General features: G+C 33.2%; 2 protein-coding genes across 2 annotated transcripts in view; one reads left to right on the forward strand and one right to left on the reverse strand.

Annotated features, from left to right (window-relative positions):
- The first annotated feature begins 463 nt into the window (after positions 1-463).
- LOC107847544 (serine carboxypeptidase-like 51) lies at positions 464-8196 on the forward strand. The gene is made up of 13 exons (XM_016691858.2): positions 464-1059; positions 1523-1617; positions 2030-2137; positions 3091-3331; positions 4074-4117; positions 4244-4311; positions 4399-4504; positions 4613-4812; positions 4921-4990; positions 5214-5264; positions 5622-5674; positions 6340-6472; positions 7877-8196. The coding sequence occupies exons 1-13, from the start codon at positions 912-914 to the stop codon at positions 7952-7954; spliced, it is 1395 nt and encodes a 464-aa protein (XP_016547344.2). The 5' UTR covers positions 464-911; the 3' UTR covers positions 7955-8196.
- Positions 8197-9368: 1172 nt separating this feature from the next.
- The window catches only part of LOC107847566 (syndetin), a 28801-nt gene continuing 15513 nt past the window's right edge, over positions 9369-22656 (reverse strand). Inside the window, exons 10-25 of the mRNA XM_016691903.2 lie at positions 22182-22301; positions 21995-22026; positions 21774-21906; positions 20394-20846; positions 19253-19779; positions 19112-19175; positions 18897-18999; positions 18279-18448; positions 15075-15197; positions 14630-14700; positions 13089-13151; positions 11593-11665; positions 10260-10379; positions 10084-10161; positions 9898-9948; positions 9369-9814 (exon numbers count right to left, since the gene is read on the reverse strand). Of these exons, the coding sequence (XP_016547389.1) occupies positions 9713-9814; positions 9898-9948; positions 10084-10161; positions 10260-10379; positions 11593-11665; positions 13089-13151; positions 14630-14700; positions 15075-15197; positions 18279-18448; positions 18897-18999; positions 19112-19175; positions 19253-19779; positions 20394-20846; positions 21774-21906; positions 21995-22026; positions 22182-22301 (2283 nt within the window). The 3' untranslated portion in view covers positions 9369-9712. The remainder of the gene's footprint in view (positions 9815-9897; positions 9949-10083; positions 10162-10259; positions 10380-11592; positions 11666-13088; positions 13152-14629; positions 14701-15074; positions 15198-18278; positions 18449-18896; positions 19000-19111; positions 19176-19252; positions 19780-20393; positions 20847-21773; positions 21907-21994; positions 22027-22181; positions 22302-22656) is intronic.

Genomic DNA, 22656 nt, shown 5'->3' on the forward strand with positions numbered 1-22656 from the left:
TGAATCGGATACTGCAAAGTTCATTTTAAGATGACGCTTCAGTAAATTTTATTTTTTTTAAATTCAAGACTCGAATACAAAATTTTTGATTAAGGATAGAACAATCCTATCACTATACCACAACAATATATTGGTAAAAATTTGAAAGGATGGCGTCGCCCAGACATCTTATTGGATTTTATTTATTATTACTTTTGATTGTTTTATTTATCTCATATATGTTTTTTGAAATCTTGATTAATTCAGATTCATATTATATAAATTTAACTAAAGGAGAAAACATTCTTTATTAGAATTTTTTTATTCTCAAAATTCGAATTTGAGACTTCCAATTTTCATGGGTCATTTAATTCAGAACAAAATTATTTCATGATTAATAGATAATCCCACCTTTTATACAAGATAAATAATTTCACAATTTCGATATAAAATTATATCAGATTTTAGCTAAATCAAGCACTCAAAAATATATTATCCCAAAACATAATATCTATCACTAAATATATGATAAATTCATAAAATATTATACAACTGAACTCTTCTGTAAAGTCAAATTTTCAGTTCCCTTTTTCCCTTTATTGCTGTCACCTTTTTTTTTGTTATTTCAGTTATAGAAACATAGAAAAATGCTCCCGTTTCGTCGTAGATTTTGAAGTTAAAATTTCAATGCATTTTTAAAATTGTATTTAGATATATATTTTATTTATAGAATTCTTTTAAAGTTTTATGAGTGATGGATATCTTTGGAAATTTAATAATACTAGAAGATCGAATTTTTGAAATCTGATCAGATTTCAGTCAAACAAAAGGAGTAACTATATAAAGCCTCTTTTTTCACCAATCATCAAATTCTCTATCACACATAACTTTTTTTTATTTTCTCTTCTCTCTGAATTTCATTTTTCAAGAAAATGGAATTGAAAAAAAATATTTTTATATTTTTTCTTGTTGTTCCTTTATTATTCTTGGTTCCATTATTTCATGAAGGAATAAGAACAGCCATTGCTGCAAGAAATCAAGATTCTTCAGAATCATGGGGCTATGTTGAAGTTAGACCAAGTAAGAAATAATAATTATTTTTATTTTTTGAGATCGAATTCACTGTTTACTTTTTTTAACTGATATATACAAGAGATTAGTTACGGTGGGTTCAGACGAATCTAGTAACTTTTATTTTAGAAAATTCATTAAAAATGTATAAATATTTAATTATGAATTCAGTGATTATGATGACTATATAAACTTCAAATTCTCACTTATATATCTAAGTATAAATAATTTTTTTGTAATTATACATAGTTATGTACATTATACATTGATGATTATCTATGTTTGATTTACTTTACTTATGAGATTACATGGAGTATGTTGTGACTGTTACTATTTAAATTTAAATGATTGAGTGGAAAATTATTTAGATTAATTTCTTTTCTCTAGTTTGCTATTATGATCTTGATTTTTTTTTTTGAGTGTGGGATTAACGTGAATATTGAATATTTTTATTTATTTATTTTTTTAATAGAAGCCCACATGTTCTGGTGGTACTACAGAAGTTCATATAGAGTTGAAGATCCAAATAAGCCATGGCCAATAATTCTATGGTTACAGGGTGGACCTGTAAGTGCTGCATTATTATACTATAATATTAACTATTAGTACTTTTATTATTTGTTGTGTCGTATAAATTGATTGTAGTATTATCTTGTGATAGTTTTGTTTTTGTTGTTTATGTATTGTTTGGGTACTATCTATTCTTTCTTGTATTTCTATTACGTCCTTCTGGGTTCTATAAAAAAAAAAAGAAGAACATCTCAACATCATCTCTGAGGTAACGATATGGATCGCATACATTCTATTTTCCCTATACCCCACCTTTATGGGATTACACCGGATATATTATTGTTATTGATATATTTTTTTATGCCTGTGTTCATTAATTACTACATTTCATTTAGTAAATTGATTATTTTTTAAATTTAATTCAAGTAACATTGTTGTTGTGATTACAAATTTACTATAATGTTTATAGGGAGCATCAGGAGTTGGAACTGGAAATTTTCAAGAAATTGGGCCATTGGACACTAATCTTAAACCTAGGAATTCAACTTGGTTAAGAAAAGCTGATCTTCTTTTTGTAGTAAGTGCCCCTCCACCTTTTTTTTTTTAATTTTTTTTTCGAAAATTTTAATACATCTAACAGCCTTATTTTATTTATTTATATATATAGTACAATTTTTCGAGCGAAAGAAGGTTCATTATCCGAATCCTCTTCTACTTTGTGCTCAACCTTTAAGATTAAAAGTAGAGGATGAGTTCTGCACATTCAACTTAACTCAATATTCTTTTAGTTCGAACTGCTTATACATAATACGATTACACCGAGCGAGAATATATCATGAACCTCTCTACCTCACACAAGATAAGATAAAACTTGTGTGCACTTTATTTACTTATGCAATCACACTAAATGAATATGTTGTTATTATAAGAGTAAATACATAATTACCTCCGTGATTTTGTCCGAGTTTTGCAAAAAGACACTTAAACTTTAACTTCGACCTATTACACCACGATTCTTTTTTATTTCGTTGCAAATACATCATTTTTTGCTAAATCTCAGTCACAATAGAGAAGTGAACGCACGCACCAATTAGGTGCTGCCACGTGTCAAATATTTTTAATTTTATATTTTATTTGTTTTTTAATAAATTTTTTTCTTTTTATTTAATTTATCACCCTCCTCTTCTCCCAACCCACCATATGAAATAATTTTAAAAAATAAATAACTATTAATTTTAAAAAAATATATAAATTATATATTAAATTATTTACACTTGACAGCTTTTAATTGGTCAAAAAAATTAATTTTTGCCTTTTCATGCATTTGTGGCGCGTATATACATGTAGAGGGTCAAAATAGTGTATTTGCGATGAAATAAAGAAGATTCATGAAGTAATAGATCGAAATTAAAGTTTACGTATTTTTAGAAAATTTCATATAAAATCAATAATATGATTATGTATTTACTGAATTGACGAACTTCAAATCATGAATTTACCAATATAACAATCTTTTTGGATTAAATATAGGACAATCCAGTTGGAGCAGGATATAGTTTTGTGGAGGACAATAAATTATTTGTGAAGACAGATGTGGAAGCAGCAACAGATTTGACTACATTATTAATTGAAATTTTCAATAGAAATCAAAGTTTGCAACAAAGTCCTTTATATATAGTAGCTGAATCATATGGAGGAAAATTTGCTGTTACTCTTGCACTTTCAGCCCACAAAGCTATTCAATCTGGCAAATTGAAGCTCAAACTTGGAGGTATTAACAATTAAACCCCGTCGTTTTTTCTGTATATAATGTTACAGAGAACATATAATATCAGCGGCGGACTTATATATATATTTTTTTGGTACTCGGGCACCCATTTAATCCGATGCAGTTGGTATATAGGCTTCAAAAAGAGCACTCAGAAAATCAAGAAGATAGCTGAGTGCTCTGATTTTCAGGCGGAACCTTAAACCATTGAGCGTCAATATGTGCGTTCGAATGTCACGAGCACTCACGACTCCTAAATCCTGAATCTGCTATCGTATAATATAACAGAGAAGTCGCCATGTAATAGAAAATAAATTTTGAATTGTAATAGAATTATAGCCACGTAGACGTCACGTAGGCTAATGAAAGTGAGAATAAAGGCAAGTATATTAGAAAAGTATGACGAAGGGTAAATATGACCCTTTTCTGATGTCATAGTGAATGTTATTGGAGAGGTTGACTATAGTACTATTTTATCTTGAAATGATCTACACAATTAAATCATACATATATTTTTTTTCATGATAAAGTATAATATTAAGAAAATAACTTATTATCAAATGTTAATATTTACACTGTCGATGTATGTTACTTAATTTTTTTTTATATTTTGGTGAATGCAATTATCCAAAAAGGGTTATCTTGTATTTGCTAAATAACATTAAAAACATATTTATTTTTATTTTTATATATTATCATGATGTGGCTATGTTATAAATATTTATTCTATTGTAAATTATTATAGGAGTGGCATTGGGTGATAGTTGGATTTCACCTGAAGATTTTGTGGTAAGGAATTTTGAATTTATTGCTACAATTTTTTTTTTCAACTTTATTATATCCCTTTAAAGTAAAGTTTAAACCTTGAAATGTCAATTTATTTATTTTTAATATTTTTTGGAAATTAAACTGCAGTTTTCATGGGGTCCTCTTCTGAAAGATATGTCAAGAATTGATTGGAATGCCCTACAAAAATCAAACAGGTTCAATATTTTTTATTTTTTTATTTTTGTCCGTGAATTACATTTTCAATTATCTAACAATTTTTTTTTTTAATTTTTTAAAAATAGTGTAGCTAAAAAAATAAAGCAACAAATTGATGCTGGCCAATTTGAAGCTGCAACAGATTCATGGAGTGAATTAGAAGCTATCATAAGCAATTACAGTAATTCTGTGGTATATTATTTTATTTTATAAGTGATCTGATTATGTAAATATGTTTTTTTTTTTTATATTATCAGCGCATATAACTTTAAAACACTTATTAATTTAAATTAATTGCAGGATTTCTACAATTTCTTGTTGGATTCTGGAATGGACCCTTTATCATTAACATCTTCTGAATTATCAAAATCAATTGGAATGAAGAGATATTCAAGATATTTACAATCATCTAGAATTAATCCTGGTGGTGATGATGATCTTGATAATTTAATGAATGGTGTTATAAGAAAAAAATTGAAAATTATTCCACAAAATATTAGGTAATTTTTTTTTAAAATTTTTTTTTGCTATATTTATTGTTTATTTTTAAAAGAAAGAAAAAGATGAAATACTGATTTTTTATTTTTTTTTTTGGTTTCATTTTGTAGTTGGGGAGGACAGTCTGATTCGGTTTTTAGTGTCCTAAAAGGCGATTTTATGAAGCCAAGAATCGATGAGGTTAGTTTTGAGTTTCATAGGTGAAATTTCAGGATGTTATCATTACAATAACGACTTTTTAAATAAGTGAGTGTGCACTATTTTCTACTAATAATTCGATATTGAAACATAATTTTTTTTATGAGGAGGATTAAAGTTTTATTTTATTTTATTTTATTTTGTGCAATTTTTGAATTTTTATTTATTTATTTATTTATTTATTTATTTTTGTGTTAATGTGCAGGTTGATGAATTATTGGCAAAAGGAGTGAATGTGACTGTGTATAATGGGCAAGTAGGTCCTTCAACAAATTTTATAAATTGACACCCATATTATTATGTTTCTGCATGATAATTAAAAAGTGAAATATAGGAAGAAAAATATATGCTTCAAAATATCAATTTGAGTTTTTTTTTGTTTTTTTGTGACTCCTATAACGAATCTTACATCGGAATGAAAGAAAAAAATTACGAATCTTCTAGAAATTGACTTCAGAATATATTAATCGCCGAGGCGTCTTTTGAGTTAAAACTCAAAGGATAAATTTGTTCTCATTTAGACCCAAAGCATATAACACATTAACAGTTGAATCAGAATCGTTACAATTTTATAATTTTTTGTTTGTTTGTTTTGGAAAATGTATTTTTGCAGCTTGATCTCATTTGTGCCACTAAAGGAACAGAAGCATGGGTTGGAAAACTAAAGTAAGTAATAAATTTTTTTATTTATTTTTTGAATAATTTTCACTTTTTATTGATGCATGCTTGTCTTTTAGTGCTTTTTGGGTATGTCTTAAGAGATTTTTGTACCTAAAAAGGAAAAATTATTAACAATCGAGTCATAATAATATTTGCCTGAATTATCATTTATATTTATCTTAAACTCCTCACACTTAATTAACAATCTAATAATTGAAATAGTAAACTTGGATTTGAAAGAAGAAAACAATAACAAATTAATAATTCAGACTAGTACAAGATCTATTTGATCATTTCGCCTATACTAAATCAAATTTAATTAGCAAAAATAACTAATATGTGGGATCAAAGCATATAGCTCAAACTCAAAACTTTTTAGCACGAAATCATCTTAGGCGAGTTTCAAAATGACAATAAGATACAGAATATATTAATCTTACAAATAGAATTTGAAAAAAAAAAAATATACGTAGCTTTAAAAATTATTTTTGATAAATTCTCGACACAAAATCAAAGATTTCAAAACCAATACCAAAATTAAAAAAACCTAAAAAGTAGTGTATAATTTTCTCTTGACCTAACTATGTCCTTTAGTTTGATATTTTTTTTTTCCCTTCAATTTATTTGAATGGTTATTTTTGTTCATTCATTATAATAATTCAAAATGACAGGTGGGAAGGTTTAAAAACTTTCTTGAATATAGAAAGAAATCCAATTTATTGTGGAGGTGACAAAGTTACTAAAGCTTTCACTAAATCATATAAGAATCTACACTTTTATTGGATTCTTGGTGCTGGCCATTTTGTAAGTTCCTCTCAAACTTATTATACTTTTATGTGATACTATTTGACTAAATGCGAAGTTTAAATTTTTTTATTTTTAAAATTTGTGGTGTGAGTAAAATACTTTTTTCATCCTAATTTATGTGACGCGATGTTCAGATCATGAGAGTCGAATGAATTGTTCTTTAACCATTTTTTCGTATGCTTTTAACATACTTTTAATTGCTAACTATTGTAATTTATTGTGTTTCCTTTCATAGTTTTCAAATATGTAATTTTAGCTCTATTTTTTTTTTTTTTAAAATATGTTTAAGTTTAATTTGACTCTTGGAATCAAATTATTACATACTCCTTCTGTCTTAATTTATGTGATAAAAATAAAATTTCAAGATTCAAACTTTTAAACTTTTGACTGTAAACTCGAACGTAGAACTTTAAGTTTTTGAAATAAGATGTTTATATTTTAAAACTACGTAAAAAGGTACTATAAATCAAAATATTTAAAATAAAAAAATTTTGATCAAAGAAAAATTTGATTTACTCTCAAAATTTTAACCACACCACCTAAATTAAGACGAAAGAATATAAATTAGGATACAAAGAGTAATATTATTTTTAGAACATGCTAAAAAAGATAAAGAAGGAAAAAAATTGTATAAAAGTATAATTACATGTGGACACTTGAAATACTATTTAAGATTACCTACGAACAATAAGTAACTATTGTGACATGTTAGTAGTTCAATAGGATAAATAATATAATTATTGAAATGTCACTTTCATAATCACAATATAAATTGTCACTTTCATAATCACAATATAAATTGTCACCACACAGTATTTAATTGAATTTTGTTGTTATCACAAGTTCCCTCCTACTTTCCTTTGTAGTGTCATTCAAGTATGGTACCTAACTTAGAGGTGGTAAAGTGTTCAAAATAGTAAATGTTTTCTAAGTTTTTGACAACAAGTTGTATTCGATTCAGTTTGCGCACAATATATTATCTTTTCGTTTCACTTTACGTGACAGAAAGGAAGTCTTCGAGTATGTGATAAGGTTATTATCATGTGACCAGGAGGTCAAGGGTTCAACTTGTGGAAACAGTCTCTTGTAGAAATGTACCCTCATGGCCCGATCCTTTTCCGAACCCTACGCACAGTAAAAACTTTAGTATATCTAGCTGTCCTTTCTCTTTTCTTATTTTTTCCTTCACAAACTCTAGGTTAAATTTCATATTTGAATCAAATTACGTCACGTAAAGTTAAACGTATCATAACATTATTATAATATTTAATTTGTACTGGCAGCATGGATTAAATTTATATATCTTCATATCACATGCAATTATTTTGTATTATTATATTTGTACCAGAATATATAGAAATATATGACAAAATAATTTATTTATTTATTATTTATATACAGGTACCAGTTGATCAACCTTGTGTGGCATTAGATATGGTTGCTAGCATCACACAATCACCAGCAATTTCAAAAAAATAAATAAATAGAAATTCCAACAATTAAAGGTGAAAAATAAATATAGAAATAAATTTGTTTCAGAAATTGAATTCATGTTGAGATTTTTTTTTCTCTCCAGAATATTTTATTTATTTCTCTTACAGTTATGTCTAATTCAATTATTCGTGTATATTTTGTCTATGCTCACCGTGATTATTTGGTTAGACAATGTGTAATTGATAAATTTTTTAAAGGGGATCGACGTATATACATTTTTCTTTCACTAGGAGGCATTGTTTCAAGAAAAATGGTTGATTTTATTTTTAACCAAATGTAATGAGGGAAAATTTTTTCATTGATAAAAATTTATTTTTTTAAAAAAGAATGAAATTTGAGTTTATACTAACTTGGTTAACATGAAAAAGATTCATACAATTTAATATACTCCTAGAAACATAAGTGAATTTAAATAATGAGTTTATATAATTGGGAGACAAGTAAAAAATTTCTAGGGTTAGCCCTCTCAAATTTTAAATTTGGACAAAAAAATTTGAAGTTCTTTTAACGTATGACTAAACTTCAAACAAAAATGTCTAAAATTACCCCCGACAATCAAGCTGAACTTCCTTCTAGCAAGTGACTGAGAGTTAGCAAGCAACCTTAACCTCTTGGCTGAAGGTTCACTATCCCCCTTTTTCCCGGCCCAGCGGCAATACAGTACGTTGCCATCTAAATTCAAAGTTACGATCAAATCCGATTGGATATAGTCATATCCAACACAAATTTCGAAACTTGGAACGACCGACCTAATTGGACAGTAGAACAGGGAGAGGGGGAGTCGTGCCCATTTTCTATCAACTCATCCGCTAATTCTTCGACATCAATCGAGTCGGACCTCCACTTAGTTTCACCCAAGCTTCATCCTGGTCATGGATCGATCACCTAGGTTCGGGTCCCTAAGTAGTGACATATTGCCCTATGAAGACTCGCTTTCGCTATGGCTCCGATGGATTTCCTTAACCAAGCCATTACCTATGAATCGCCAGCTCATTCTTCAACAGGCACGCGGTTAGAACCCTAGCTCCTCTCACTGCTTGGGAGCTTACGGTTTCATGTTCTATTTCACTCCCCCCGATGGGGGTTCATTGCATGAGCAGAAACATTTAAGAAAAATGGAAAAACAAATACATATACGGGATGTAACTGACATATATTTAAAATACATGACCCGATTTGATAGCCTACCCGGAAAAGAGAAAGAAATCACGAACGTACAAGGTCTTTAGATCTCTTACATTGTCTTAGGTAATGAGTTGTTTTTTTATATGTTATCTTAAAAAATTCTTCATGCAATACGGTTGAATTAAGCTCGAGATCCATGTTTTCAATTTCAGGATCACTTTTCAAATACCAACTGCAATAAGGAGAAAGAACACTTGTATTTGAACAAAATACATTCACTGTGAACTCATCCTTGCTAATATATATACTTTATTTGGTACTACAAGAATTCATCCTTACATTTGATATGCACTGGAAAGGACAGTGTTATTAGTTACACAAATGAGAATAAATTTACAACCTTCAAATAATCGCGTTACAACAATCTGGACATAACGTGACAGCCCGATTTACATCAATTACACGAAAAAAAAAAAACAAGAAAAGAAGAAAAAAAAGAAAAGAAACCATAGTGCAAAACTGAACATGCGTAATACTCACCGCTGAGAGCGCCAAAATTAGTCGATGAAAATATGGCACGCCCATTTGCCATTCCTACTCGTGCCCCCGAGTACAAAATCACTCGACCTTTTCCAACACTTCCAACCTGGTTTTCCTCTTCCAGCCTTTCATTGTAGAGACTAGGTTGATCAGGCCAACAATCTGACTTTTACTGTATTCCTGCAACATTTGAAAAATACAAAACTTCTTAGTACGTTATCATAATAACACTAACTAGATTTTACAATTAAGCTTTTCTGTACCGGATGAGCACGGGCCCAGTGGACAAACTCGGTTTCTGGAAGATAGTAGGCCTGTTCAATGAATTTACGGGGAGGTTAGTAATGATAGTTAAAATGTGATGTAGGTAAGACACTGATGCAAGAAGCAAACAATGAAATCGTATATTTCTTGAGATTATTCACTGTTGCAAGCCCCCTCATACTGACCTTGATGAATGTTTCAACTATCTGTAGTTTAGGTCTCACGTCTACAGAAATGAAATGCTTCAAGCCGTTTATTAATACCTGAAACAAAATCGAGATTAAACTTTGTTTCATTTGGAATTTAGAGCAGGCAGAGTAGAGACGGAAGCAAAAGAAAATCCTCGATGGTAAGTTGAAACCTGAAGATCTAATGACATAAGAGCTCGTCCTTCATCAGTACACCTCTTTACCCGAGAAAGTCCTTCAACGAGAATTTCAGCAACATTATCAACTCCATATTCTAAGAGGAGATCTTGGACCTGGATATATTAGAAGGGAACAGTTAGAAGCAAATTGCAATTTTTCTCTTTCTTTCATCTATCTCTAGCATAAAGGTAATTTCAAGCCATGCATTGATGAATACGTTTTAACCCATAGAGTGGAAAGTAACAGGAACCTTACATTATAATCTTAGTTTAGGTGGTCACGGCAGGACACCTAATCAAACATGAACTGAAAAAAACACGCGTTTCAACCATGTTAAGACAAACTCCATCAATTCAAGAGGATTCGCAAAAAAAAAACCTTCAAATTGAATGAGTCCATTATCCCCACAAATCCAGATTTAGATATGCCGAAGAAACTTTCAGCAATTCAAAATGTTCTACACATACTCTGTATCCATTTCAATACACGCGGAGTAGGTATCCCGCATAACTATACACCTTTAATCACGGTATAGCAAGAACATTCAGCGTCCCATGTTTGCAGTTTTTTCCCTTAAGTTCATTTTTTTTTTTTTGACAATGAAAGATTGTTGAACAAACAATCTTGAGATCAGTTCATCACCAATCCTTTCTAGACAAGGAGATCACCACCCTCAGTATTGTGGCTCTTCAACCAGCAGAAGCAAAAAGGGAATTGACAAGCAATTATTTGGTGCAGGAGCAAACTTTATTTGCAAATAATAGAGAATTAACAGTTCCATGACCTCAGTTTCATATGAAATATTGCGGGCCCCACGTATTTATCCTAATTTCCCTAATGAACTTATGATCTCAGAAATGACTATGAATGATCTAGCTACAAAGGAGAATGAAAGTTGATTATCCAGAGTCTAACGAAAGAGTAAGATAATATTCATGCAAAATGTTTGAGTAGCTGCTGAATATTACTCCAGCTGTCCAATTTATGTGTCATGCTTTTCTTTTTGGTTTGTCCCAGAAAATAATACGATACGTCCTTATTTAGAAACAATTTAACTTTAAACTTCCAATTTTACCCTTAATGATATATAGCACACATGTTTATTTTAGACCATAATTTCACAAGTCTTCCCCTTTTTTCTTAAAATTCCCTAACTGATCAAGCACCGCCTACATAAGTTGGGGTCTTTGGACGGAGAAAGCAGTACAACAACAACAACAAAAAACCCAGTGTGTTCCCACAAAGTGGGGTATGGGGGACGGAGAAAGCAGTATATTTGATATTTTGTCACCAATTTTTAACTCTTTAAAAATTGGTGGTCATTACCTCCTTCCGAATTCCTCCATGAGCAAGCCTTGTTTTATAATGCTTAAATTCTCCAAGCAAAAGATCCACATATCTGCAGCACAAAAAGTGGATTAGAATGGGTGACACATGGATGAATATCGATGATACTTTAGCAACAAATGACAAAACATCTTTTTGGATAGGTGCAGAGTGAGAGCAGGAAACTTATGGTCAATTCGAGAAAAAGATCAGTATATTGTGGCCAAACAGAGTGAAATTTACCAAGAAATTAAATAGTAGAAAACTTTTTTTGGTTATAATGAGAACCAAATTTAGAACAGCAACTACGTATCAATCCCCAGCTAGTTGAGAAGCGCAAATTTCTGTTGACCACTATGTATCTACATCAGCATTCCATTTAAGAGAGCTTGTTAGCTCTGTATTAGCTGCCACTCACTTAACAGGGGTCGTAGTTGAATACGAATCGAAATTGCTTGCAAGCTAATAAGAAAAAGAAGAGACTTAACACTAGGTGATTTCCTCCCATCCGTCTTAGCCTTGGTGGGCAAAGTTACCTGATACCTATTGCTGGTGGGAGGTGGGAGGCATCCCATGGATTTAGTCGAGGTGCGCGAAAGCTGTTACGGACACCACAGTCATCAAAAAAAGAAGAAGAAGAAGAAGAGACTTAATACAAATTTATATGTTCAGTTTCTACATCAGGGAGCCACAAACTAACGTATCTACTATGGGAAAACTTTCCATCTCCAAAAGATATAGATATAAAATCATGTTTCTGATTATATTGACCTTCATGACATCATATGTCTTCTTAATCCTTGTCTTTTAATACCTTTAATCACTCTATGTCCCAATTTGTTTTCTTATTTATTTAATTATAAAAAAAAAAAAAAAAAGGCAGCCCGGTGCACTAAAGCTATCGCTATGCGCGGTGTCCGGGGAAGGGCCCCACCACAAAGGTGAATCGTACGCAGCCTTACCTTGCATTTCTGTCAGAGGCTATTTCCAAGGCTTGAACCCATGACCTGGTCATATGGTAGCAACTTCACCAGTTACTCCAACGCTCCCCTTCTATTTATTTAATTATATCAAATTAAAATTAACAATTGAGTCGAGGGTCTTTCGGAAACAGCCTCTCTACCTCCCCGAGGTAGTAGTATGGTCTGCGTACACTTCACCCTCCCCAGGCCTCACTTGTGGGATTTTACTGGGTATATTGTTGTATATCCAATTTTAATTAACAAAAGTGGGTTTCTTTACAAGTAAATCCAAAATCGTGCTGACTTCGACCTTTTTGTTACAACATTAAATACTCTTTCCACCCCATGATTGGGAACCAATTTAAGAAGAAAAAAACTTTGGCACTTAATTACTCAAAAATGCCATGACATCTTAGATGGCCAAAAAATCATGAAAACTTCCCCACACAGCCCAATTACGATGAAGAACATATAAAGGCTAGATTTCAGTAACCATTCCAAGGATTCTGAAAGGAAGAAGACTTCAGTACATACCCATTGTGCTCTACTCCAAGCTCCTTCACCTCCCATTTAGCATTGGCAATCCGATCAACATACCTGCTTAAATAGTTCCAGTCAACATTATTTTAAGCACTTCTACTCAGGTTAAATTTAATTTGGAAACCAAAAAAAATTACAACTCAAAACAAATATATAGATAACTGATGAACCAAGTTCCAACATGTACTGGGTTTCAGTCGCAGGCAAGTAATATAAGTCCTCCTAATATGTCCATGTATTCTTCCATTTATGTAACAAACAGACAGATCCGCAATGGCATATCTCGAGATTCTCATTTTCCTGGTATTCAGCATAAATATACCAACTATTTTCATGAGTTTTATTGCATTTTCCTGGGAATTTACTGGGTATGTTGTTGTTGTATTGCATTTTTCAGGGACCAAAAGTTACTTTTTTATTTCCTTCATTTTTTTTGGAGGGGAAAAGGGATTCAGCATCACAGTGAAAGCATAAAGATACATAAGTTGAAGCGGCACTTCACAGAGGCTAAATAGTTCCAATTATGGAAGTTTTGAGTGACACAGAGTTCAAGGTGTCAATTTGACCTTTGCATACACAGTTTGATCAAAAAACATCACAATCAAAAGTTAAAGATTTGAATAGTTACATGAATTTGAATACTTGAAGATAGTTAAAAAAATTCACAATGACAATATTAGTGGAATGGGATGTATAGACGAGGAGAGTTGCTACTTGATTCCGATGTTCAATTCACTCTCCTCAATTCATATGACAAACTTTTTAGTTTAAGAGGCCATAATATATTTGACTCTGTTCCCACTGATATATTTTTCCACAGAACTTTAACAAATTTCAATAATCTTTTTTCCTCTTTGATAACCGAACCCTTCTCCACTTAAACACCACATTTTTATTATGAGAGGGCTTGAACTAGTGACGTGCACCTAGCTCACACATCACGTGTTGCACTCGTACGACTGCACCAAAGCCTCGGGGGCAAATTTTAAGAATTTAAATTCATCTTAGATTTAACCTTTGAACCAACCAAATAGTGACATAGCATGGAATAAATGGAGTATTTTGTTCTACTATCTTTGAGCCCCTTAAACAATTTGGATGCTTCCTTAATCTTCCTGAATCTACTAACTGTAATGTTGGGAACCTATGAAAGGATGGTGCTTCCCTTTATCTATTTTTGTTATGGCTTTTATTGTCCTATAATTCGCAGATCTAGTTACCTTACACATCTATCCCCACTTTTGCCAAAACTTTCATGTCTAGGTCTTTATGTTCAGGTATAACAAACTAAGGGTGAACCAATCATCAAAATTCATTATTAAAATTTCAGTGCAAAACAAAGAGACGAGATGATGAAAAATTAGAACATCATCCAAAATCCTTAACTATATAGACAATGAAAGCATAAAACTGCAGATATCATGATTGACAACAACTCCATAAAAGAAGGGGGTGAGTAATCAATATCATTCAACTCCATAAAAGCAAGGTAAACCAGTTATCAAAACATAATAGAGCAAGGACATATATCTCACCCATTTATGTGGAGAAGTAACCTAGCAGTCGTTTTATGAATATGATCTACAAGGTCCGGTACAGCATCCACCTATGAAAGACAAGAAAGGAACATTTCTTCACTTAACTGTTCTACAGTTAAAGTAGAAAATGAAACAACATTGTAAAGAAAGCATGCCCTTGATCAACTCTGACACAGTCAACAAAATTTCATCACTTTAGAACATATAAACATATTGAAGAACCAACTAAACACTTGCTTATGTACCCTTTCTATTCATTTGTACATTAAATGGTACCATAGCTATCATTTTTGTGTGGTCATGCTAGTTTGATAAGAAACCCACACCACTCTTCCATACAGAGTGAAGCAATAGCTCACTACAAAATTCTAGATACATCAACGATTAAGACAATTACAAGGAAATTATCTTTCAACAGGCGAAGAGTCTGAAAGAGACATACCGAATGCACATAGAAATCCTCAACCAGTGCAGCATTATTTCGAAGCATTGACTGAAGATGTGCTTTAGATCTATGCAATAACCGAGCAACAACATACATAGTGTCAGCCCCTGCACATCTTTCCTGCAGCACAATATTGATAGATATTCAACACAATCAAAGATTCAACTGTTAAATAAAATAGCTGCACATTAGGACAATCTGCAGATGACGTGCATTCTGCTTAAGGAAGGAAAAATAAAAATTACATCCCTAATGCTTTCACAAGAGATTTTTGTGGTTTTTCTTAGAGATTGTTTCACACTTATCCAATAAAAATGACATAATCCTACCAAAAGAAGAGATTTAAACAAAGAAGTTAAGAAAGTGAACCTTGGGCTTGTTCAAGGCAAACAAGACCATAGTCCATACACTTCTAAGACCCTTTTGAATTGCATTAAAGGCTTAAACTGGTAGAGATGGGATACTTTTTATTTTTTAACAAGCCCCTCATTAAAAATAAAATGCCCCTCCATAGCTTAAATTGTTAGAGATGGGATACTTTAATTTTTTAATACGCCATACTGATCTGATTCTCTTTTTCTTTTTTTCTTCTTGGGTCAAGCACGTGGAAATAATAGAGGGATAAAATATTTGGATCTAGAACCTGTCTGACTGGTTACTACTATGCTAAGAAAATAAATCTAGGGCCTAACTTGATCCCAAAAGCTAGATCGAAAAAATATAAGAAGACAACAGCTGATATGCTCGACCATTGTGGGATTCAAACATAAGCAAGGGGATATATCATATTTAGCCATAAGTTGCTTCAGAATGGAAAGTACAAATTGGCATTGGTGAGAGCTTCCATAACAGATCAACGAATTTGACTAATGCGTCAAAGCCCCTTTTGCAAAGGAACTTATCATTTACCTTATCTATCACAAACGGCTCTCTGTTCTAAAAGTTAGACAGTTATCAACATTAAATAAGAAGCTACACTGAGAAAGATCTTATTTGCAAAGTATATATATCATCAAATTCCAATTACTAACCATGAAATTAGAAGGGGAAGGTACAAGAATACAGTGATAGAGAACATCTTTATATTAGCTCATGAATCACACATAATAGAAAGCCTGAGTACACTTGAATTACTGCATGCAATTAAAGAGGTTGGTAGTACTGCTCAAGAAATTACAGAGTTTGGTATGTATCTAGCTATAATTCCAGCTTTACTTCAAAATTTAATAAGACATCTGCTGAATAAAATCGAGCGTGGTAAGCGTCGGTGAATTATTGCCAGCTACCAGGATAAGGTCAGAACATGAAAGACCAACACATTATGTAAAGCAAATAAGCAGGCCTTCGCCGACATGCAAAACTACCGAATCCATATGGAAAAACATGTTAATTACACCTAATGTTCATCCATTTATATAGACTGTTAATATAGTTGATATTCAGGCTTCACACTTACACTAGGTTTGGTGTCATTTAGGAGCCTTGTTACTCAAGTTCGAGACCTGTATATCTGTGTGATAAGTTTAAGATTTGCAGAACACTAGTTTTACAGAACCTCCTGATAGTATGTTTTTAATAACCTAGAAATTCCCACGCACCAGTTGTGCTTTGAAGCTCAATAGATAATAGCTCCATCCCTCTACCCTTCTCTGCTTAAATACCAGGTTTTTCTCTGCAGCACAGTTCGAATCCGTGACGTGTCCCTAACCCACACATCATGTTACACGCTCTCACCCCTAAACCAAAGCGTTGGGGCAGAACCTCCTGCTAGTATAAAAGAGAAATTATTTATTATTTAAACAAAATGAACCTGAATACCCAAAATGGATACAGAGGATTCATTTAGCCAACCCAACAAATTTTTGATTGAGGTACAGCTGATTGATTGTTGTTGAACTTCATATTTTTCAAGTTGAGGGTTGGGGATTTGAAACTTGGTTTAGCTTTGGCAAGGCAGTATTTATAATTGTACTGAAGGAGGTTAGCATCAGACAATATGGCTGAAAAAGTTTTCAAATATTTCTAGCAGCCTAAAAAACAAATAAGATTATGTTTGGTAGTTCTAGAACTAAACTGAATCAGGTATAATCTGGAGAAGGAGATAACCAAAACCAGGGGCGGACCCACATGTTTTTTTTGGGTGCTCCGGCACCCACTAAACTCGACGTAGAATAGGTATAATTATATAAGAAACAGTGAAAAAATGGTATAATATAAAAAAAAACACCCAGAGATCAAAAACGTGGCTGGGTGCTCTGGCTTTAGATATAACTTTCGTGTGTCCCATCCTGGGTTCAAATCCCTACAGCTATGCTGCACTGTTTAATAAATTTTTAAGCTACATTAAAGCACCCACAACCTTTAAATCCTGGGTCCGCCACTGACCAAAACCCCCTTGACACCATGCCTAATAGATGGCATCCTTAACTCCATAAAGTTTCTAAAGCTATAAATTTAGTTAACTGCTTCAAAACCAAAACCAATAACTTTTCATGCTCTACAGATCTTGATGAGGAAAGGACTACACAGATGGAGAAAGTAGATTGTAACACATCATTATTCATTGTCACCCATTTAAGCATTTAAGGTAAAATGAAGCCTGCAGTAATATAAACATATTGGGAAGAAAGGTGAAGCATTCAAATCAAGACATGCCAAATATCACAAATTGATGATGAAGCTTTAAGATGGACAAGAAATTACCAGAACCAAAGTGTAAGCACATCAGTTGTATTCTCCCAAGAACATATGATATTTTTATAACCATTTATTTAGATAGATTACTCTGATTCCAAACCAATAACCTTTCATGATTTTGAGCTCTTTATGAGGAAAGACTACATCAGAGAAATAAATTGTAACACACCATTACTCGTTGCGATTCATTTGACAATTCAAGGTAAAATGAAGCCTGTAGCAGTTTAAACATAGTGGCAAGGAAGGTAAAGTGTGTGTGTATATATATATATATCAAGACACGCCAAATGTCGGACAGCAATATGGATTTTTAAGATGGACATGAAATAAAAGGTCAATTGTGTTCTCACGAGAACATCCAACCCACAAACAATGAATTGAGTAGAAAGGTCAATGACCAAACAAGTATCAGTACCAGTACAAGTACAATCGTCTCACAAAAGCGGACCAGATATTTGGGGAAAATGTATCCCATAAAGCATACTTTTGTACAGAAGTAAGTACCTTCAGTCCCAGAGAAGCACCATTTAAGTGACTTGGTGGGCTGGTAGGCATGACATCCATGTGCGAAAATGATGAGCTTGAGGGAGAAGAGGAAGAAAATGACTGAGACTGGGGTTTCATCCACTGATCACAATCTTGTGTTATTCGTGATAATGCAGTCTTCAGCCTATCTGGGACCATAAGGGGGAAAGGGGGTTTTATAAAGGTAAAATGCAGACAAAATTTTTAGGCATAATACATAGAAAGACACCTTAGCTTGGCCTGAACTAGTAACTAAACACTAACTTTGAGGATGCACATCTAGACACCTCAACTCGTCTCCACTGTGGACAGTTTAGAACTCCAACTACAAAATAATCATCTAGACATGTACAAAACTTATGTGCCACGTTAGAGTCGAGTGTCCACTAGACACGGTGGAGATAAGTTGAGGTGTCTAGATGTGTATGCTCACAGTTAAGAGTGTAAAGGTGTCTATCTATGTATTATGCCAAATTTTTAATACACAAGAAAGTGAATGAGGTAAAGATTTAAAAAAGAAAAAAATGCAATAGAAGAATGAATCCTAAGTAATTCCTTTCGAGAGTGTTGGAGGACTTGAATGAACAAAATACTTACAAGACAAAGCGTCAGTCACGGCCTTCCCATTAGGATGAACACCGTGCTGACCGAAGATCTCAAATACGAAGTGAAAGAAGATTCCAAACAATTGGCAAAATCCCTGTTGAGGAGATCATATTTTGTAAAGAGGACGAAAAGAACATGAAAGCAAATCACCAGACAGAACAAATATCTAATTGGAGATCAATGACATCTAAAGGCAATAAAAGTACCTTAAAAAGCTCAACATTAACAATCTCCAACTTCTGCATCAGCCTCGCATATTTATCCAATGACCTGCGTTACATTTATATTCAGCTTGACAGAATTTTTCATCATCAGCAGCAGCATATCCAAGTATGACCAGTATTTACCTCAGGAGGCTAAGTGATGATCCTGTTTGCTCTTTTATTTGGTCATTGCTCCAATGTGAAGAACGGCTTCTTGAATGACCAGGTTTAGAAATCCGGCTAGGTAGTTGGCTATCTTCATCAATAAAATCAGCATGAAGATCTTCATTTTCATCTTCCGATAAATTAGTATTCCCATTGACATGATTTACATCACTGTTTCTCAAAGAATCTTCATTGGAGTTTCCACTTTCTTGCATTGCAGATCCATTAGGCAAAAAAGATTCCATGTACACCCTCGAACTACCATTTAGTTTTGGCATAAATGGATTTCCACCCTTAAGCCAACTTGAAAATCCATTCCTCTTAGAGGAGTCAGTCTGGATAGGATGTACAGACTTACTTACTTGCAGCGGTCGAGCATTCGGAGAGGTCTCAGATGTAACTATCAAGGCTGCTCCATCACCGACAAGCCCTGCGAAGCTTACTACTTCTATTGTCTCCGGTGGCAATATCAGCCAATTCTCCTTTTCCAGCACCATCTTAAGAGCCTGAGTTAGGAAAGATCTTTAAAATCTTATCAAGCAGAGGGTACAAAACACAGATAGGATAACTCTGTTTCCAGAAAATGAAGGGTCTCTAGTGATTATGTTATTAAATATGAACAATTTCATGAATTTGAGGTTGAGTACAAAGATTATCAAGCACAATTTTTCACTGTCATTACAAGTCTAACAAATTAAAATATGATTGACTGCTAGTTAAGATGAGCTTTCATGGATGAACTTGCAGAAATGACACTCACAGGCAAGTAAAAGTTTGAACAATTATGTTTTACGCAAATGACAAAAAACATTACATGTAAAATTGAGGGTGTAACAAATATCTTCGACACACTGTAGAAGTCCATATCTTTTGTCACAAACTTCCACAAGTTATTCTTTCAAGCAAGAGAAATACCCAGCCATACACCAAATTCACAGGGCTATTATTCTATACACATGCAGCTTAATAAAATCTCAACCAAAAGCATTACCTCTTACCATAAAATTCAAAAATCAATCACAAACATGAAATTATTAGACCCTTCATTACAACTCACATCCCCCACCCTGGGGCAGTTCTGCATAATACTGGTATAAACCCATGTATAAATCTAACTTACATATATATTTTGCCGATGGAAAGCAGCTAAATAGCTTTCACAAACAGATTTCACTTTCTGCCTGAACTCAACTGCTTCACTTCCACAAAAGGCTTCTCCAGCCAGTACAAAAATGTTTAAATCTTCATAAGTTATTAAGAATTGATGGATGCTAGCTGAATGAATAGCCGGTGAAGAAAGCAAGACAGCTGCACGACTTGTCGTAAGTTGCCAAAGATTCTTTCGACCTCTAAGTAATGTATGTGAAACAAAGGTCGTAGCATCTTTCCTCAGCTGAAACCAAGGGGATCCACTGCTTGACGCTGTACTTCCATCATCCCTTGCCTCTTCAACCCTATCATTTATATTGGATGGACCGTATATGGCAGTGTCCGATGAAGCAACAGAAGTAGTTGGCAGGTCTTCAACAGAGGATAAAGTTAATGCTCTCTCTGTGCTTGGTGAAGTATCTTCCTGTTGTCAATCACAAGAAAATTTGGTTAATGTATCGACCATCTCCAGTCTTATATCTTTAACCTTTAGTTGATACATCAGCAGGAAACAGAAAGAAAGGCAGACTGCTACTTTTAAGCAAGTGCTCTGCAGACTTGAGCTATTCCAATGCAGTTCAGACATAATAGTCTACTTAATTACTATCTAAAATTCAAGCATGTATCAAAATCATACTGCACAAGCTTCTCTACTGAACTTCATCATAAATATTCCATTTTTAGGTACAACCTGACAGAACCATGAACCTTCTACAGGGAGAAAACGGATAACCGGATAAGTATTCACGCAACTTGATAACTCAGGCTCAGGAAGTCAAAAACCAACAGTATCACATAGCAAGCAAATCTTGAAACTTGTAAAGTGAAGTAATGGAATATTAGAAAATAGAAAAGAGGGTGTTGCCCACACAAAATTGCCATCATAAGAAAAGATGACATTACCCATAGAAAGGCATAAACCTTGAGAAAAAGTGACCTCTTCTATGCTTTGCAGCTAAACTGATTACTTTGAACTAGTTTTAAAAAAAAAAAAGAAAAGGGCAGCCCGGTGCACTAGAGCTACCGCTATGTGCGGTGTCCGGGGAAGGGCCCCACCACAATGGTGTATTGTATGCAGCCTTACCTTGCATTTCTGCCAGAGGCTGTTTCCAAGGCTTGAACCCGTGACCTCCTGGTCACATGATTCCCAAGAGAAGCTTAACACTTGGTATGGTGCACCATGATTCCCAAGAGAGACACAAGTACAGAGGAAACAATGCCATGCAGAGATGGAACAATTACAAGGTATATCTTAGTATCCATGAACATATACGTTTGGACTTTGGACCTAAGGCATACATGAAGCAGTTAAAAGGTGTCATGAAGTAACATTAATCATCACTGAACATACCTTATCCTCGGGCTGGAAGCTCTGTATTGCATGATATGAACACATCAACCTAAAAAGTACAGCCAGTGTTGCTAGCAAGCATTCCCTGAACTTGGATTCAGGTATCTGGGTGCACAGATCACTATATGTGAGCCTGAAAAAAGGGGAGACAAATGACAAATCAAGAGAGAGAGAAGAAAACAACAATTAGTGGAGGAAGTCAAAAGGCATGAAAAAAATACCTAGAAGTTTGCACATTGCTGTTATCCAGATCCTGCAACAAGAGGAGCTGTCTTTAAACAAATAAAATAAAAACTCAATGCTCTTCAAATCTCCTCCAGCGAAAAGGGCATGCAAACTAAGCTTAATTCTATTCCTTGTAAACCTAGTACTTTAGCCATATATCCCCCAAAACTGAATACAACACACCTCTTGTACGGTAGTCTTCAATGCAGAGTGGGTTTCAGATAGAACCTCCTGCATAAAGAAACTTTGTATCTTCTCAGCAAGGCCAGTGACATCTCCAATTAGTGCATAAGCGTCAACTACCTGAGATCAGTACAAACAAAACAATGAAGAATAAAACCAGAGTCACTATTTCAAAGAAGAGAAAAAGATGTACTCCAGTCAAACTGAAAAGTTTTATTATAAGTGAATTTGTTCTAAACCCAATAGCAATTGAAGCAATAACCTTTAGTAGTCATTTGGTTTGAGAAAAAAATACTAATGTGGGGATCATAAACTAGGATTAAACTATTATGGGATAATTTAGTGGATATGTTCTTTTGTACGATGTTTGGTTCACCGGATAAAAATGGGATATACGAATTATAACATAAAACATGTGTTTGTGCTTGGTACTAGATAAACTTGGAATGACTTTTGTTTCCAATTTTAACCTTGG

This window comes from Capsicum annuum, chromosome 11, assembly GCF_002878395.1.
Source record: "Capsicum annuum cultivar UCD-10X-F1 chromosome 11, UCD10Xv1.1, whole genome shotgun sequence".
NCBI classification, from domain to species: Eukaryota; Viridiplantae; Streptophyta; class Magnoliopsida; order Solanales; family Solanaceae; genus Capsicum; species Capsicum annuum.

What these genes read in the sequence shown, in the direction of transcription:
- LOC107847544 (XM_016691858.2), top strand. Translation starts at nt 912, where the DNA reads ATGGAATTGAAAAAAAATATTTTTATATTTTTTCTTGTTGTTCCTTTA. An exon ending in CTATGTTGAAGTTAGACCAA is followed by an intron (nt 1,060 to 1,522) that starts GTAAGAAATAAT and finishes TTTTTTTAATAG; the next exon opens with AAGCCCACATGTTCTGGTGG. An exon ending in GCCCTACAAAAATCAAACAG is followed by an intron (nt 4,312 to 4,398) that starts GTTCAATATTTT and finishes TTTTAAAAATAG; the next exon opens with TGTAGCTAAAAAAATAAAGC.